Source organism: Phyllostomus hastatus, unplaced genomic scaffold, assembly GCF_019186645.2.
Source record: "Phyllostomus hastatus isolate PE091 unplaced genomic scaffold, TTU_PhHast_1.1 phas_scaffold_501, whole genome shotgun sequence".
NCBI classification, from domain to species: Eukaryota; Metazoa; Chordata; class Mammalia; order Chiroptera; family Phyllostomidae; genus Phyllostomus; species Phyllostomus hastatus.
In genome coordinates, this window is record NW_025334033.1 from 16822081 (window position 1) to 16842641 (window position 20561).

General features: G+C 34.2%; 1 protein-coding gene and 1 non-coding gene across 2 annotated transcripts in view; one reads left to right on the forward strand and one right to left on the reverse strand.

Moving 5' to 3' along the window:
- The window catches only part of TRPM7 (transient receptor potential cation channel subfamily M member 7), a 133029-nt gene that overhangs the window by 10260 nt on the left and 102208 nt on the right, over window positions 1–20561 (reverse strand). The window contains exons 27-37 of the mRNA XM_045823803.1: window positions 18870–18931; window positions 17801–17860; window positions 11804–11900; window positions 9203–9270; window positions 7693–7727; window positions 5770–5795; window positions 3761–3811; window positions 3616–3681; window positions 2786–3069; window positions 2580–2662; window positions 2209–2414 (exon numbers count right to left, since the gene is read on the reverse strand). Coding sequence (XP_045679759.1) covers window positions 2209–2414; window positions 2580–2662; window positions 2786–3069; window positions 3616–3681; window positions 3761–3811; window positions 5770–5795; window positions 7693–7727; window positions 9203–9270; window positions 11804–11900; window positions 17801–17860; window positions 18870–18931 — 1038 coding nt within the window. The remainder of the gene's footprint in view (window positions 1–2208; window positions 2415–2579; window positions 2663–2785; window positions 3070–3615; window positions 3682–3760; window positions 3812–5769; window positions 5796–7692; window positions 7728–9202; window positions 9271–11803; window positions 11901–17800; window positions 17861–18869; window positions 18932–20561) is intronic.
- On the forward strand, window positions 10535–10607 carry TRNAC-GCA. The gene has a single exon. It is a non-coding gene; the product is annotated as a tRNA-Cys (tRNA).

Consider the following 20561-nt stretch of genomic DNA (forward strand, 5'->3'; position numbering starts at 1 on the left):
GGTCAGACAAAATCTGTTTAGCTTTACTTCCTAGATGTTTGGAGATAATTAAATGATACTTATCTAAGAATATATTTTAAGATTCTTTTCACTTAACTGGATCAACCTAATAATATATACCAGATTGTCTGAGGTCTGCAACATTGATGTAACCTGGCAGCCAAGGACAGTGGACTGAAACACATGTATGAACAATGACGACCTCACTGTACTAGTCAGTGGGGGGTAGTAGATGTTATTGAGTGAGCACATGTACTGTGTGGCTGTACCATTCAAAATGACTGAATGAGCACAGCAACAAATCTGCATCAAATTTTGCATTAAGCTTGAACCTCCCTCTGTGGAAACTATTCAGATGATTCAGAAGGCTACAGCTATGTGCAACTGGTGATTGGCAGCGTCATCACCACAACATGCCTGCTCATGCATCACGTCTCCTGCAGAGTTTCTTGGCAAAACATCAAATCATTCAGGTGACCCAGTCCCCTACAGCCCAGATTTGGTGCCCTACACCTTCTGTCTTTTCTCAAAACTCAAATCACCATTAAAAGGGAAGAGATTTCACCCTGTCGATGAGATTCAGGAAAATATGATGGGGCAGCTGATGGTGACTGGGAGGACTGTGTGAGGTCCCAAGGTGCCTACTTTGAAGGGGACTGAGGTGTCATTGTCCTATGTACAATGTTTCTTGTATCTTCTTCAATAAATGTCTCTATTTTTCATATTACATGGTTGGATACCTCTGGACAAACCTCATATATACATTATTTAATCATTTATGTAAAATGATGAACTATTAAAAAAAGAATAGTTGTCTACACAGATTTTCTTTCTTGAGCTGAATCAATACCAACTTTTTGCTTTTCAGCACATATTTTATATTTGTATCTTTATAATGAAAGAAGTTGTCACGTGATATATATTCTAAACTACTGTTCTTATGTTGGAAATCTGGTCTGTGTTGACATTTGAAACTAAGACTGCTCTTTAAGGAAAAAAATATGAAAGCTTTAATGTTAAAGTATCGTCCAAGTACAGTGGGCAACTTGCACAATTTTATTTACCTCTCACTTTGTCATGAAGCTACACAGACATTACGCTAGGCAAATCTGCCCTCTCTCAGCCACATTTCTTTTTTTTTCTTTTAAATGAATGACACACTCTGTCTATAAAGATGGCTATGATCAATTTTCCCCTCCTTTATAAGAATGCTGCTCCACTCACCAAGTGCTGGAATCTATTCCCTACCCTTTGAATACAGGCTATCTTTATTATTTGGCTTCACCAGTAAACTGTGGCAGAAGGGATCTGGGCCAGTTCTGGGCCTGGCTCTATGAGTTTCTGCTTTTTCTCTGGAAGAATCCAGCTACCATGTAAGAAGTCTAGCAACCTGAAACTACGATGCTATCAGAAAGCAAGTTATTTAATCATGTGGAAAGATCGCCTGATGGAAAACTGAGGAATTCAACTGTCACTGAACAGAGACTTCAGATCTCTGACTCCAGTTAAGCTGTGCAAGCTAGTATCAAGCCATTTAAACTCTCTGAGGGAACAGCAGAGATGAGCAATCCCCACCATGCTCCATCCAAATTCCCCAACCAAAGAACTAAAAGCAAATAAAATGATTATTTTAATTCACTAAATATTTAGGCAATTTATTTCATAGTAAGAGATAAAACATAGCCCTGGCTGAGTAGCTCAGATGGTTAGGGCATTGTCCCAATACACCAAGGTTGTGGGTTTGATCCCCCGTCAGGCACATATAAGAATCAACCAATAAGTGCATAAATAAGTGGAGCACCAAATTGATGTTTCTCTTTCCCTCTCCTTCCCCTTTTCTCTCTAAAATTAAAAAATAAAAAGAGGAAGACAATATAAACACCAGGTACAACACAAATACTTATTATTGTTTTAAAGAAATGGTCCTCATACTTTTAAAAGCCTAAGGCTCCACATGTAAGAAGAGAATAGGGGATTTTACATGTTTTTGCTTGTCAAAACATCTGCATTATCAAAATAACAACTAAGATAACCATATCCTGATTGCTATATGCTATGGATGCTATTGACTTGCTTTTAAAACTAAATTCTACTGACCTAAGATTTACCTACCTATAAATTAGTGGATTTCTGTACATTATTCATAACACATGAATAGGTGAGAACATACTATACATTTTCACTTAAGGAATATTTTAATAAATTTACCTTGTAAATCAAGTACCAGTAATTCCCCTCTTGTATATTCATAAGTCCAGTGGCTAAAGGCTAGCATGATCTCTTCCAATGTATTAGTTGGAATAATCTCATCACCATTATTATTATTGTATTTTCTAAATTCTCCAGTCATACATTCTTCCACAGCAAACCACTGTCCTGCTGAATGGCAATACAGCAGGAAAACTTCAAGGAACCTTATGAAAAATAGTTATAGATATTACTAGCAGTTCTGTTAATAAAATTCTAATTGATCTTTAAAATGAGTAAATAATTACATATTCAGCATCAATAATGAAGTCAAAAGAGAATGCTATTCCACATAACACTAGAAGATCCCAGAAAAAAATGTAAAGATTTACCTTGGAGAATATGGTATGGATTTGGGTTTCATTTGGTTGAAGGCAAATGTGAGCTTTTGTGCTGCCCTCTGTTGCTGAATTTCCTACAGAAAAAAAAAACACCTTTGTTCAACATTAAAACTAAGATTTTATTTGGTTTATTACACTTAGAAATGAAAACATGAAGTTTAAATAACACTCCACTGTTATGCATTACTAGCACTTACTCTGAGACAAAGATGTAGAACTGTATCTTCTTTGTAAATACTTGACCATGTGTTAACCACCTCAGGCAGGAAAGACTTGATAATGTAAAGATGCCCTGATTTAAGGATATCATGTTCTGACCAGGTACACTGTACTTTGACAGCTCTCCGTAGGCCTCCTCCCATCTCTTCTTTACTTAAAAACTCTATTTTGGCACAGAGGCCTAACTGAGACCAAGAAGACATGCTGTTATTCAGTATGCTGGGCGAACTCTCCTCCAGGCGGTACACTGTGACAGGCTCACCTGCAACACCAATGAATATACTTTATGGTCAAATTATGACACTTTAAAAATGACAAAGTAGAATAAAAACTGAAAGGTATCTTTGGTTAAGATTAAGTAAGGAATAGAAGAAATGAGCCAAGTTGTAGTTTTATAAAAGAAGCTAAAGGGCAACAAATGCTCAGAAACCAAGAATCTACTAATATTTCTATATTCATGTGTACTTAGGCAATACAGGCATGTTTAAAATTGTGAACATTTCCAAGAAAAGGTTTTAGAAAGCAACCGGACTTCTATGCACTTCTAAGTTAAACTTTTAGGCAGGAGGTTAAAAATCTGTTTCACAAACCCTGTGATATCATTTTATCTTCACTTTCATTACAATATAGTAAGAGCTTTTCACTGGGCAGGCAAGGGACAGAGAAATTCAAAACTTTTGTTACTTCCTTTTTCTATTTAAACATGCCTGGCTGTTGTAGTAGTTAGGCTAATTATTTAACACTGACACTATGATATACATTAAATTATATAATAATGAAGGGTTTATTTTCTCTTTTATTTCTTTACCTCTTGGAGGCACAGGTGTAAATGGAATGCTCTGGGATAATCTCATCAAGTTATTTCTTTCCACAGCTGCATAAAAATGAGAGAGAAATAATGAAATCCCTAAAAGCCAAGAGTATTATTAAATTTTGTTTTTAATATTACTGACCTGAGTAATAGTAATTTGTGTCCATAACTGGCTTGAATGGAGAAGCGAGACCTAGAAGAGCAAATAAACAAATCAGACTCTTTTAAAGTACTAATGAAGCATAAATTTTTGCTCAGACATTCTCATATAATCATCCTTAGTTTCCCTCATGTAAGCTCTCCCCTCACAAAAAAACCCCACAAAAATAAAACATGTCCATCATATGCCATACGACCCCATTTCACCATGCCCAATCCATGGTGACTGTGCACTCGGACACCTGGAAGGGGGAGAGGGCACGTTGCACACGCTCCTGTCACAAACTGCTTTCTTCTTAGTTTCGGACCTTTGGGGGCTGAGGTCTGTAGCCATGTAACTATTTTAGTGAGTTGACCATGAAAAGACAAACTCCTGGAATGAGAAACATACCAAAAAGCCCCTCTTCCATCTCTAAATATAATTGAGGACTTTACTTTTTTACTTGTAATAAGAATGATAGAATATAAATGGAATATGCTATGTGTTAAGCTTCTAGAGTATAAATGAAAAAAAAAAAAACCCCTATTGTCTTGCAGAAGGAATTTAGTCAACAGTTTTAATTGTGTGATAGTATAAAATATATATACATATGTAAACACACATACACTCTATAGGACTATGGGGGGGCACCAAATGTCTCCCAGATGAAGAGGTTGAAGGCTGATGTAAGATATCACCTGTGGGGCTTTCTGAACATACAACTACCCAGATCTCACTCCAAATTATTCTAATTCTGTAGGTATGTGTCATCGTACAAATGATTCCCCACAAGTATTCGGATATGCAACCAAGTTTGCAAATTAATGATCAAGAGAACAGGGATACCTGTTGGAGGTAAAGCTACAGAAGCAAGGAATATCAAACTGTTATGAACCAAATATGCCATGCTAAGAAAGGACACTGGGTTTTGTGCAATGAGAGTGGGGAAAATGTACAGCAGAGAAGTGACAAGATCCCATCTTTTAGAAGAATCATTTTGGTGGCAGAACAGAAGATAGACTACAAGAAAGGATAAATTGGCACGACGACTTCGGAAACGTATTTGCCAGTAACTACTAAATGTGAACATATGCATACCATACTACCTAGCAATTCCACTCCAAGATATATTTCCCAAACAACACAAAAAAGAATGTTCCTACCAGCACTCTTCATAATAGTCACACACTGGAAGCTACTGAAATGCCCATCAAGCAGTAGTATGGATAAGTAAATTCAGAATTTTCACACAAAAAATTCCTGTATAGTAGTGAGAATGCATAAAATAACACTACACACAGCAATACTGATGAATCTCATAAAACATGTTAGGAAGAAGCCAGACACAAAGGAGTACGTATCATATGATTCCATTTAACACACACACACACACACACACACACACACACATAGAGGCACACAGGCACACAGGTAACTAAACTACTGTGTTATTTTGCAGCAGGGACACACAAGGAGCTGGGATATTGGCGATATTCTATTTTGGGATCTGAGGGCCAATTACATAAGTATGCTCACTTTGTGAGAATTCTCTCATTTGAAGGCTTATCTGCATATTTTGTATACATATTATACACTTCAATAAAAGGTTTAAAAACTGAAAGCAGCAGGATGTATAGTGGAGGATGAACTATAGATATTTAGGAGGCAACTACAATAGGACTTTGTGAGTGCAAGGTCAAGGGGGTCAAAACTAGCTGCCACTCAGGTTTTACCTAGCTAACTGAAACAGCATCACTCACAACAGGGACTACAATGGAAGGAGTAGGCTGGGCCACAAGGATGAAGAGGGAAGGGTGGTAGTAAAGAAATTCACAGGGTGACTACAAACATCTATATTAAAGAGAAACTATTTGAGGAAAGAATTTTGTACTACATTGGTTTTTTAAAACATGAAATCTATCATTTCTTACCTAGGATAATGTAGTATTTGCTATAGTAAGTCATATATGATTCTCATTTTTTTTCACATCAAATCTACCATATGGACTCACCATTTAATGTTCCTTCTTCAGATGGTCTAAAGAAACACCAAAAAATACATTGTAAGTTATATCATAACCCTAATTTAAGCTACCCATAATTTTTATGAAGTTATTATGATTTAATACAATGTTATTAAGGGTTCTGAGGTTCAGATTCACTTTTGTTTAAATATTTGTCATTTCCCTTAATCCAATGCTAAATTCATACATGAGTAAGTATACACATATACCCACATGCATACACTTTTATCAGCAACTTGTACCTTCCATTTAGGCCAACATAAATATTATTAGTAGTGTGGTGCCCAAGTGATAGTTCAATACTAATAGAGTAAAATATTTCATGATGTCTCTATTTGTGGACATCATTCTAATACTATAACAATGCCCTGAAATGACTTTGTAGGATTCTAAATCTACTTTAGTAGAACTGATGGACCAAGAACTGAGAGAAAAGCAAATAGACGTCATTTTGCAAAACTCAATTGCTAATATTAAACAAAATTCTTTTCCAATACTGAATGTATTATTCATATCAATATACTGGTACCAAGTATGGAGGTTCTGTTTAATTCCATGATTCCAGTGCGAATTAGAGAAACAAGTGCAAAGGAGAGTGAAGAAAAAAAAAAAAAGAAAAATGGGTTAGAGCTTAACTCTCCCATTATACAGCGATGTGCCTTGCTGAGGACTAAAAGAACGAGAACCAGAAAGGACCTCCAGGTAGAGGACCTTTGCAGTCTCTTTCCAGTTGTTAAATTCTATCTGATCCTGATGTTTCCTGTTGATTTTCACTTCAATTTAAACACAAAACATTTTTATTGGAAGTATTTTGACCCTAGCATCATTCTTTGCTGCTGATAAACCACTCTTCTCAGTACCCAAATAATGCTGACCAGTTCCACTTTTCTGGGTACTTCTAAGGGTCAACATCCATTAGACAATGCTCTCTTGTTAGCTAAATTAAAATCAATTTTAAGTATCTGTTCTGTATTTACATTCTACGATTTTGGTTATAAAACATAGTTTTCTCTGAAGAGGTCTGATATAGGTAGGTTTTTGAAATGCCGTTCAGCCCAAGGTACCCACAGAAATTGAACAACTCCCTATCTACATGGTATTTGGTTTATTTCCTTCTGTATATATTCCATCTATTTCTGATATGCAGAAGGAACTGGGAAAAACACTGGATTATGTAATAATTTCCTTCAAATTGGTTTCCCTTCTCAAGCTGTCCATATCAGAGTATAACTTTACCATACTTCCAGTATCAAATGGATGTCAAAAGGCTTTTTTGAATGTCCTTTGGAACCCTGAAATACTAATTTCCAAATTGGAAACAGAGAAATTATCTTTGTTTCTTCTTTATGTTTAATCTATACTAAAAATTTTTCTTTCTAGGGATGACTGCCTATCAGATTGCCTTTTGTTTCCACTGTTGGTTCTGGATTACCACATCAGCTTTCTGGTGGATTTCCCTGTCTGGAGGCTTTCTAATACACACTGTGTATTACTGTTCCAATTATTGAAAGTGCTTTCCAAAAGCAGGTGCAAGGTTTGTTGATTAGAACGACAGACAGAGAAGTTACACAAAGGCAAAACTGAAGTGTCAAACTAGGTCTCTGAACAAATTTATACAAGATTAAGTGGGAAAGAAAAAAACCCTAAATAAAAAAAAACATAATTGTATGATTGTAAGGATGATTTTAGTAGAGTTGTAATTATAGTATGACTATAATTATGTAAAATTATAAGTTTCAATGAATATATTAACTCATACTAAATGAGTTCCCCTAATCTCTTCTATGTAAAGCCAGGAAATATTAAATAATCATTACCCACTGATAAAGGGGTGGTACTGGGATGATGCATTAGATCAGAAAAAAAGACCATGATACTTTACAGGCTAATGGTAAGAAAAGGCTTACTTACATTTCTCTGTTTGGTGGTCTGTCTTGTAACCATTCCTTTAGTTAAAAACAAACACAAAGTTTAAAAATCTCTAGATCAAGTGTAACTGTTTAACACTGCTTTGTTTCCTATAGTATGTTTTAAAAAGAAGGGCTGAACAAAAATATGAAATCCTTATTTCACACAACTGAACTAATAAAATAAATGGATATAGCTACCATAAAGCCATTCCACAAGGTGGAATAAAGATTTCATGAGCATTATATCCTACATTATATAGTCTGTTTTTAATAACTATTTTATTTTCTTTAAATATGCATTTATTTCTATGACTTCAAAGATAAGATGTGCCCCTTGCCATAAAAAATATTAAAGTATAAAGAGAAATTTAAAATTGTACAAACTGAACGAAGAAATCAATAACATAGTTCACTGAAGCCCTTTTCTGTGTGGGCATGTGGATATGGTTTTTATTCTGCAGTTTTATAATGATACTTCTAGCTGCGGACTTATTTTTACTCTCCCAGTTTGGGACTTAGGCTTCCTGAAATCAAGTATTCATATATTTCAGCATTTCGCAAAATTCTAAGCCAGTTATAATCTCTGAAAGTTCTATCCATTCTTTCAAGGCCAACTGAAACGTATTTTCCATGTCTCCTTCCATTTCATACATTTTCTATCTAATTATAAATCTGTATTACATTCTGGTACAATTTAGTGCTTCTCTGTTCTGTTGTGCCTGAGCTTTTTATTATTTTTACCCCACAATGAATTATTTCTAAATATTTTTCCAGCTTGCCAGTCTTTTTGACTAGTATTTTTTCTTTTTCTCATATTTGTAATACACTTTTTATGGCTTTAATTATTTTAACAATACTTTATAATCTATAACCAATAGTTCTATTATCTTGTTATGAAAGTTCTAATAATACCTCTATAAACTCCCTCCCAAATTGGTATTTTAAGGTAATTTTCAATGGAAATATATTTGTGAAAAACTGTGCAGCTTTAGTTCAAGATGGGTCCTTCCAGAAAAGAACTGTGACTGTGAAATTCCGTGTTCACTAACCACCTTTCTCCACTGAAATAATTTTTTCAATAACATGAATTTTAACAATACAATCTATCTCTTTACAGCAGAACATAAGTTAAAAATGTTCCTGACATAATTAAAAGCACTGATTTCTACACCTAAGTATCAAGGAACTATTTTTCTGGTTTCTACCGGAGTCGACTTTTACGGAAGTTTTATAAAATCAAATACTACCTCAACTGGCTAGGAGTGACGTGATATAGTAAGTTTCAATTCAAACAGAGGTTCCCGTCCTTCTTTCATATACATTTTTCTTTAAAAATTCCTGGCTACTCACTACAGGAAGAAACTCTTCTAAAACTACCATGCAGATGTCAGTTTTTTCAGGCAAAAGTTCTTTTGAAAGCCTGACGTAACCTCAAAATATCACAATCTTTTAGCTGTTCTCTAATAAATATGTATTTAAGAACATGCATTGTTTAATTGAAATGGACAAACCGGTAATAAAGCTGCTTTGGAATCTACTTCATGAGTTTCTTCTATAGATGGCCTTCGGCTTCTTTCCACTTAAAGAAAATTGGGGGAAAAAAGTTATAAAATTACTAAATTACTAAAGTTACTAAATTTACTTAATACCAACTAACCAAACACGAAGTATTTCTACGCATAGTATAACTTTCATGAGATAACTTATCCTCTCCCTAATAGTGCTGAACATAAGACTTACAAGAGCTCCCTGGGTTTTTTGGCAGAATGTCAAAATTATTCAATTTATTTTTGTGAAAAGACAGTAAGAAGCAAGAGTATGAAGAAAAAAGTCTTGCTCTTCCCCTGTTCCCATATTTCTTGTGCATCCTTCCAGGGCTATTTTGTCTGTCTGTCTGTCTGTCTCTCCCCCGCCCCCCAAATGGTAGCCTAATATATATTATATACCTTGGATATTTTTTATTGGTTTTTAAACCTTAAGGTTAGAGATCTTTGTATTTCTGTATGCAGAGGTCTTCTCTATTCTATTTTGATGCTACATTGAACTTCATAATATGGATATGAAATAATTTATTTAACCAAATATCTAGAGATGAATATTTGGTCTGATTTCAATCTCTTGCTGTAACAAACAATCTTATACATGCATCATTGCACAGAAATGGCAAAAAGAGAATACTTCATCTATTCCACTGATTTAAGATGCTACCTTTTTCTTATCTACCTTTTGTTTATCCTAACAAACTTTAGAAATAAGCCTATTTTTTAAAAGTAGGATGTTAAGTTATAAATTAACTTAGAATTTACCACTTTATGATACAATAAATGAAAACCTCTAAATAAATGATGGGAAATCTTTGAACAAAAGTTGTATTCCAAGTGTAGAGGGCAAAAAGACCAAATTAAAATATATTAGAAGACTCTAGACAAAACGTTTTCACAATGATGAAACTGACAGAATACATTATATATTTAAACACCTTGAAGAAATTTAGTCAAACAACAGAGAATCTCGTGTTCCTCGAACCAAAATTATGATATAATCATGTTGGTGGAAAAGGACACGGGTGTGTGTATGTTTTGGGGAACAGAGAGCTGGGGGCGGGGGACGGGGGTAGGATACTGTTGACCTTTCCTCTTGAGTGAAAGGTCAACAGTATTCCTAAAACTGAAATAAGATGCAAAATTATAAGGATGTTACTTCAGAAATAACATCCATGTTACCTGAAAAGAACAATTTTTATTTTTTCCCTCCTAATCCTTCTACCATTTTTCTTTTTCTTCCCTGATTGAACTGGCTACAATATTAAATAGAGATAGTAATAGCCAGAGTTCTTGTCTTGGTGGGGGTATAGCTCAGTGGTAGAGCGTTTGACTGCAGATCAAGTGGTCCCCGGTTCAATTCCGGGTGCCTCAAGGGCACAGCTCAATACTCAACAGAGTTCTTGTCTTGTTCCCCACTGACAGCTTTCAATATTTCATTATGAAATAGAATTATGTGTGATAACTTTTTATAGGCAACCCCTTTACTCAGATTAAGGGAACTTCATTCTGTTTTTACTTTTCTGAGAATTTTAATCATGAATGGATGTTGATTTGCATCAAACCCATTTTCTGTAGCTATTGAGATAATCACATGATTTTCTTTCTTTACTTTGTTATTATCATGCATTAATTATATTTTTGATTGTTAAACCGACTTGTAATGGTACTTCTGGAATAAATCCAAGTTGACACTGCTGTATACCAGAGGAGAATGAAAGGGGAAATGATGGTAACGGGGACAAGGTAGTGCCATTTTTCTTAAGGAACCTAATAAATATTGTATATACATAGTTGAAAAGTTGAATAATAAATTTATGTGCATATATAATTTTGACTAAAAAAATATGAAATGGAAATAACCCCAGGCAATTTAATTCTTTAGGTGAACAATCAAAGATGCATAAAAACAATGTATGGCATGCTACCTTTTTAGAAAAGGTGAGAGGCAGAAAAGACTGTATTGTCATGTATGACTGAGTTATAAAATTCTAGGGATAAATAAAAATAGCATTGGTTGCATGTGGTGTTGGAGTGAGAGGCAGACTGAATTTCAAAGTGTTTATGTGTGTGTATTTTAATTTGAACCAAATAAATGTACTAGCTACTTTTAAAAGTTAAATTAGAAAAACAGGTTGATTAAAGAACTGTACAGATTAAAACACAATAGATTCATTTGTAAAAGTTAAAAGCAGCAGACCTGTGAAAAGTCTTTATGTTTCATTTTTCGAGACTAAACAATTTATAAAAAATGTTAGAATGTTAGGATTATGTGTTTTATTCAAGGTTACAGCACCAATGATGTACCAGATCTTTACTGTTTGATTCCTGAAATATTCATTGCTCAGGTGTGTGACATACATACAATACAATTGAAGTTTAAATGGGTATGTTTGCCAGCATAATTCATTTAGTCAAAACACTCACCTTCCCAGTCAGGGTACATGCCTGGGTTGCAGGCCATGACCCCCAGCAACTGCACATTGATGTTTCTCTCTCTCTATCTCCCTCCCTTCCCTCTCTAAAAATAAATAAATAAAATATTTAAAAACAACAACAAAAAACACTCACCTTGCTCTGAATGAAGAGAAATGGAAGTTTTGTGGCACTTAGTAAATCCAGCATGAGAACTCAGGTGTTTCAAAGTGTTTTCAGAAGGAGTATCATCCTGCATATTGCATATACACAGTTTTAAAACAATTGAATTGAATTTCAAATCATTGTCCTAAGTAAATCTATTTAGCTAACATGCTTTATTATATTTGGACATCGAATGGTGTATTGCAGAGTACAACTATTTTCTTCAATGTAAATCTCAAAAAAACTGCGTCTAAATACCCTACTTACTATTGTTGTTCCTGTTTTACCACTAACACTGACACAGTGGTAACAGTAATTTGGAGGGTAAAGGAACAGAGGGGCAATTTCTTCTGGGGCATTTTGGTAGCATTCTTACTGATTTCTATGAGCTGTTTATATAACAAAGATCTATCTGATCATTATTTGTCAAATTTTAGTTCTTTTTCTAATTTGCTTTAAGGTCTATATACTTTATGTTTTTAGGTACTTCAATCTCTTTGCATCCATTCCTTAATATTTGCTATTTTTATACATTCAGAAAACTGCTCTGGTTTTATAAATTTACTATTTCATTTTCTTAAATTTTTATGAATTAAATTTTTACATTTAAATTTGAAACTCATCTGAGCTTATGAAGTGACATGAGAAGATATTACAATTTCTGCCAACTTGTCCAATTGGTATTTACTGACAATACAATCCTTTTCTCAGCAATTTCCAATTCCACACTTACTAAATTCTTATTTGTAGAAGGGTTATTTTTGAGTCACAAAAATATCAATTTTTCAACTGTTCTACTTGCACAGTATCTTAGTATCTAATAAACTAATTCTCCCTCACTCCCTTCTTTACACCCATTCCTTTTCCCAGATTAGCTAATGAAGTGCATTACACTAACTATGGGGAAGATCTGATGCCTTCACGTTCTGTCTTCTCTGCATCTATAAACAGGTCACACTGTTATGCAACTTTAAAATACTTCCAAACCTCGACCACGTGTCAGAAACGATGAGTTTAAAAATGCTACTGCCATAAAAACTAATACTTTGATTAAATAAATTTTACTTATATCTCAAGAAAATTAAGCTTTTCTAACCTTTGATGCTCCACACTCTTTATATTATAGCTGATTTATCTAGCCAAGCAAAAGAGTGCTGATCTTTTCCCTGTACTCATGAAACAACTCTGATTTCCTTTCTGATTTTAGTTGTTTCCTTGGAACCATTCTACCTATTTCTTGTTTCATTTATTTTCTTTGATAAGCAGCCTATGATGCAATGACAGTAGTTTCACTGAACCATCAATGACAGAAATTCTAGTAAGGGAATGATAAGTGGGTTTCAAGGCATCTGTAAAACTCTGTAACTTAACAGAAAAACTTTTGTGTATGTGCATTTTTCTGTGAGGAGGATCTGTAGTTTTCTTTAGTTTTCAAAGGGGTATAGACACAGATGTTGAAGAACTAAAAGTTTCTTATACCATCATGAGCTGGAGCTCAATATTCTAATATTATAATTTGAGTTATTTTCCAAGTAAATTACTCAAAATTGTTTAATTCAAAACACAGCCACCACTTTTCTGCCCACTCACAGAAACTTTTAATTTCTTCTTGTTTTTACCAGGACACTATCGGCTCACTTAAAATTTTTCAGCATACTTCTGCTTTAAGTTCATTTAATAGGTTCATATTAAAAGGTGAAATCTATGGGGAAACCCTGATGCATACCATTTCCCTTTAATAAATATCTATTTTTCCTAAACAATTCCCTACGTATAACAAATGTTTCACAACAGCAAAATGATGCCACCTATGGGATGACGTTGTCACTCCTTGTTAAAGATACTTTAAAAGTTCAATGAAATAAAAATTGGAAAAGGAAGGCCTAAGTCAGGGTAACTGAAAGGAAGAGAGATACTAAAAAATATTTCGAAAGCATAACTAGTTAAACTTAGCTGTGTGTAGTAAGGGAGAAGGAGGAGTGCATTCTGCCCTGGAGAATGAGAATGTTGATGCTATTCACAGAGGCTGGAAATACAGGAGGAGAAATGTGTCTGCTGAGCAGGGAGATGATGAATTTGAGGTACTGATGTGCTAGGTTTGATAACTAGTAAGAGCTCCAGCTAGTTAGCAGTTCTAACCTTCTACTGTAGTGTCATGCAATTCTCTAGTCAGAATCACTCCAAAGACTGACTTTCCCACTGTTCCCATATCTGCTGCCGGCCCTCAGAGTTTTCCAGGCTAAGATCCAAGTGCTGATATGGCGGGTAAAAATTCATGCTATTTTCACATAGCTGACAAATCATATTCTTGGTTTTCTCTTGACTGCTTAACAACTTCACACAATGGTTACACTAAATCTTCTCTATCTCACGTACTCCACCCATTAGCCTTACTACAAAAACGAATGCCTTAAAAGTATTAATCAGGAGCATTTGAAATCCTCCCTGGCTTACATCAGTTTAGCTCAAATAAACTATAATACATTTTTTAAAGTATCAATAAACTCCCAAGAATATGTTATTCCTTTTAATTTTTAGAAAACAATCTTACATAATTTATACACAATAAAGCACACAGATCTTAAATATTAAGTTAGAGATTTAGCAATATTTCTTTCCAACTCAAAATACCTGACAACCCTGTGTCAGTCCTCCTGTCTCAAAAGGAGTTATGCTTTCCAGCCTAATGTTATCATCTTTGAGTGCTTATTTCACTTGATTAAGTCTTCTTGCTTTTTAAATAATTCCAATCAGTTCTCCTTCATTATAAAAAACAAAGATAAATCAAGAGATACAACTTTTTAAAAACTTTAATTTGTTCCTTTATCTTATATTAAAACATTCAAAATACCTTTTTCCTAAGCACCTTTAATAATTCTGCTACTAATTCAAACTTTTGAACCATCTTGTTACTGCTGAGTATACTGATAATAATTCCTCTATTCCCTTATAATCTCTACAATTTTTATTTTGTTGCATTCTCCAGTATACTGAAATTGCATTGTTGTAAGTCACCTAATTCAGTGGTCTAAAATTTTATTCTTTCAGATTTCTCTAAAGTACCAGCAACAACTACTTATACATTCTCCTGCATTGATTTTGTGATGGCTGCTTCAACATTATAACAACTATCATTTCAATAAGGACTGCTTCATTTTATCTTTTTACCCTCTTACTTCCTAAGAAGAGGGAACATCTGAACCTCAGGTTTACTCCTCACCTTGACCATCTCTTTTGAAGATATGCTACATTAATATGCAAGGTATGTCCGCAAAAAATCCAGCCATTGCCAATCTAACAAGAATGGTTTGCACAGCACTGATGTAATGTGGTAGCCTAGGAGAACACAGTAGGATGCATGTGTGTGAACAATGATAAATTCACTATACTAGTCAGTGGGGGCAGTAGATGCTGTTGAGTGAGCATGTGTACTATGTGGCCCTCGCATTCAAAATGAGCAAGCAGAGCAACAAATCTGTATCAAATTTTGCATTAAGCTTTAACATTCCTCCACAAAAAATATTCGGATGATTCAGAAGGCCATGGCTATGGGTGACTGGTGATTGGCAGCTTCATTACCACAACATGCCTGCTCATGCATCACATCTCCTGCAGAGTTTTTTGGTGAAACATCAAATCATCCAGGTGACTCAGGCCCCTCTACAGCCCAGATTCGGTGCCCTGCACCTTCTGCCTGTCCCCAGAACTAAAATCACTTTTGAAAGGGAAGAGATTTCAGACCATCAATGAGATTCAGGAAAATATGATGGGGCAGCTGATGGCAATTGGGAGAACTGTGTGAGGTCCCAAGGTGCCTACTTTGAAAGGGACTGAGATGTCATTGTCCTATGTACAATGTTTCTTGTATCTTCTTCAATAAATGTTTCTATTTTTGATATTATGTGGCTAGATACCTTCTGGACAGACCTCGTATATCACTGATCTTTGTTTCTCTTGCAAGCTGTCATCTTGTATTTTTTTTTTTTACTACCATTTAGAAGCTCCTTATTGACTTGCTATTCTCTCACATTTAAATATTTTAAACAGATTCTAACTACTTCCATACTAATTCATATTCTCTTCAATTTGTCTATTTCTATACATGGTTCTACAATAGTCACTACTTCTGGGCCGAGAAGCTTCTTTTTCTCCATTTTTACATGTCTTTATCAAGACCTAATTACCTCTCTCCTGAATTATGATTAAAACTTCCTAATAAGTCTCCGAGTGTCTATGGTTGCTCTCATCCATCCTGTGCATAACAGTCCTAGAAGGATAATCAAAAAGTCTTCAATGGCTTCTTCCTTTAACTCAAAGAAAATTTTAAAAATATTTCACTTGATTAAATGTTTATATATCTGGCCCTGTAGCACAGAATACAAATGTTCCAGCAAAATTCATTCTCCCCTACTTTATTCAAACAGCTAAATTACATTTCCAAGCCTCCTTTGCAGCAGATATGATCACGTGACTTCATGTGACTAAGTTCTCTCCCTCTGAATTTCAGAGCAAATGATGTGTGCTACTTCTAGGCCTGGCTCATAAACACCTCCTGTGCTTCTCTGTGCTCTATTATATGACCTTGGTGAGTGGCAGAGCCATAAGATGGAAGAGTCAGTGTTGGCTTGTATTCCTTGAACGAGTGGATGAAGAGCTATCCCACTCAGCAAGAAATATTTTGTACTTTTTTTGTAATCTTCACCTGAGGACATAGAGAGAAGGGAGGAAGTGGGTGGTGCTGGGGGAGGGGAGAGAGAAAGAGAGAGAGAAACATCAATCAGTTGCCCTCCATACACACCTAGACTGGTGATCAAACCCACAACCTGGGTATGTGCTCAGGTGGGGAATTGAACCTGTGACCTTTGGTTTATGGGACAATGCTCCAACCAACTGAGCTACACTGGCTAGGGCAAATATACTTTTAAACTACCCTCATACTGAACCATTTTACAACCCTATTTCCTATAACTTCCTCAGATGATGAACCTACTGACTACTAGTAAAACTAACATTTGCTTTTACCGTGTTCTATATGTCCTCTGTCTCTGCCTCACTATTGTTCATTCTGCTCCTACCTAAAAACACTTTCTTGTCCAAAGAGCTGCCTACATATCTTTCCAATGGCTTTTCAAATCCTACCTACAAATGCATAGGTCTGGGATCAAGGGCCATCTCAGGTACTGGCTGATGGGTATGTTAGTAACTTTCATTACCAATGCTAAAAGGTGTTAATAAATTCTAAGACTTCAAATATTCAACTACAAAATTAAAACATCTAAGAAATTACTGCCACTAATAAAAGTGAACAAATATACTACCCAAATTATAATGTACATCTACTTGAATGGCTAAATATACTATAAAGAAGAACTAAAATGAGAGACATTGGACTCTCTTAAGTTAGCACAAAATAAACTGAATAATTGAGCAAAACTATACACTGGGTGCAGATTTTTAATAAAAGGATATTTGCATATAGAAAAAAATGTGATAAGAAATTTTGTTAGGCTGAAATAATTCCCATTATGAACAGCTCTACTAAAACTTACAAAAGGTCCATAAAATACTTCATTTACTTATAAAATCCACTTCAGTTAACACCTGTTCAAAAAAACCACTTTATGTCTGTATTTTAAGAATTATTAAAACCAGCTTTGGTAGAGATTTATTTGTTCTTTCTACTTCTTACTTTTCCTCATTCCTTTCTTCTTCCCTTCTTTTTCTTTTTATCATCACATGTCAGTGAAGTCTACCTAAATGCATTCAACCCACTTACTTATTTCTCTCCCTCTCTTTAAGGCATTAAATATAATGAAAAATTCAGATCTTTAGAATATAAGCATGCCACAGGATTAAAATTGTTAGAAAACACCATGCAAATTATAGTCTTATGACAAGTCCACTGAACTTATACCTACTTCCTCCATCTAAAGGTATATGTACATTTTAAACTGACTTTGACTCCCACATACATTAAAGAGAATTTACCTGATATTTAGGCATCTCTGAATACTCCATAATTGTATTTCTTATGTCATTGTCTTGGTCCTATTTAAGATAAGAAATACAAACTTAAAAGAAAATATGAAAAGAAAAAGCACTCCATGTAATTATTACATTTCAATTTGCATATAATCACCAATGAAATCCCAGGTTAACACAATCTAGTTAACAGACATTAAACTATGTTATTCATTTTAGTATAATACTTTAATTAGAATATGTTATTAAAAATACAAATGTTAGTATTTGTATCATCAAAATGCACTTGAGTTTATCTTTTATATATAAGATAATAAGTAATTATGTCCTGACAGCAATCACACAATTAATGTGGACATATGAGGAATAAACATTCTTAGCAATTCTTATTTTATCATTTCCTTGGCTGTAGCTTTAGGAAAAATCTTGTTTTCATTGTATTTGTCACTTGATCATTTTCACAACTTAAGTTCTTTAAGAAAAAAAGAAGCTAATCTTCTTAATTATCTTGCCATAGCTATGTGATGACCTCTAAGGCTCTAAACAGTTATGGGTAATTTATGAAAGCAACAGTTAATAAAAACTAGTTTTCTTCCAGGAAACTCATTTTCACCAGTTCTACATACTTTAAAACTTAGTCAAGAAACATTTATTGAACATGTACTTGCACATTATATTGTAGTTACTGGCATATTCCGTTTCTTATTGCTGAATATGACTACAGGTTTCTTGAGAGCCAGGGTTATGTTCTAATAAACTTTGGGGTCTGGGAAAGAGGTGAACTCAGTAAGTTAATGGAAAACGTTACAGGAAGAATCACTTTTAAAAAATGCTAAATAGGTGATTTTTTTAAACTTTAGTTTTGAAATGCAAGCTATTTGTACATTTTTGCATAGTAGTTAAGTGTTTCTTCTTTTTTTCAAATTGTGTTTAGTTTCAAATATTTGGGATCATCATTTTGATGATGGTCTCTCTTAAAACTATACTTTTACTAGAAAATGCTTAATTATATTTTGAACTAAAACCCAATATAGCAAAATAAAACTGAATTGTGCTGTTATAAGGATATACTTACAGATATTTCTTTCTTGTTTGATGTTTCTTTAAGCCTCTGTAAATCCATGCTGTCTCTGTGTCCTTGAAGAGAAAAAAAAGATGTCAAAAATTTTTTTTTCCTTATTGGCCAAAGTCTATGTTAATAAGTGATCTGTGTTGTTTTCAAGTACTTTTGATGGCTTTGCAGTTTCCTGTAGCTCTTTTGATAAATACTGATGGGATCTGTCAAGAAACTAGAGAAAATGAGTAGTAGAGTTTACAGTAACAGCAAAAGCCAAAGGCTGCCTACAAAAAAATTCAACATGTGATTGGAAGCACACTGCCTGAAATATAAAAGGAAAAAGGGGAACAAATACTTTTACTAGTTTTTGATCATTTATACTATTAAAATGTAAAAACATTACATTTTACATAAATATGTATATAAATATATACATATCATACATATAGATACCTACCTCCATCCCAGTGGCAATATAGTATCAACAAACTAAAATGTGTGTGTTTTTTTTAAGAAAAATTGGTATAGAATTTATGTTGGAAAATTGTTTCGATACATCCACTGTGAACGCCATGTAGCTCAGCAGTAGTGATCAGCATGCTCAGCACCTAGGTAATGTAACGAGTTGGCCTTGGACATAACGTATTCTCTGTACAATTTCCATACATGTCTCATGACTTGGTAAATTTCTAGCTCAAGCCAATGTTAAAGACAAAGTTATGAAGCCACCTAGTGGAAAAACTCAAACCTCAAGAGACAGAGGGCCTTATTTGTACCTTGAAACATTCTGGTTATGGCAACAACTCAAGTTGTTTTCTAAGAACTCTTTTGTTAAATACTTTAATAATCTACAAAGAAGACTGTTAGAACACTATATTTTCCCAAACATTATGGACCTAACCAACTACAAAGTATGCCTTCTTCACTGTCAACATTTAAACATGTTTAAGTCTCCATCCTCATTAAAAATAAAACAAATAAAAAACATTAAATGTACAAACCACAATATTAGTTATTTCTTTCTTTTGCCTTCACTGCCAAGCTCCCCCAGACCCACTAGTAATCCTCTTTACATTCCTTCCTCCTAATTGACACTTTATTTCACTATAAGCTGGTTTCTACCTCTACCAATTCCTCCACTGGGACAGTTTCCACCAAGGTCATTAATATGTTATCACTGCCAAAATAATTATATTTTCAACCCCTATTTTACTTGAGTTATTTGAATTATAGAAGGAATCATTCCTGGTGGGGGGAGGTAGAAGAGGATACAGGGGAATGTATGTATGGTCATGGACACAGACTTGACTTGGGGTGGTGAACATACAATACAGTATATAGAAGATAAATCATCAAATGGATACCTGAAACCTGTATAATTTCATTAACCAATGTTATCCCAATAAATTCAATTTTTAAAAAAGAATATTTTACTACCTTACATACCATTTTTGAAACCTTATTGTCAGCCTGAATTATTTCAAAATTAAAAAATTTAAACAAAAAAAAATGAATCATTCCTTTTTGAAATGTTCTCCTCTCTGGGTATATAAATGGATCAGCCACAAATACTCATTTTCTAAGGAGGGCTCTGGCTTTCACTGCTGCCCTAATGTAATTATTAGTATTGTACCCTCTCACTCTTAACAGTGTACTGGTTTAGATAAAAAATTATATGACCATCCTATTTATAAGACAATTTTCTTTTCC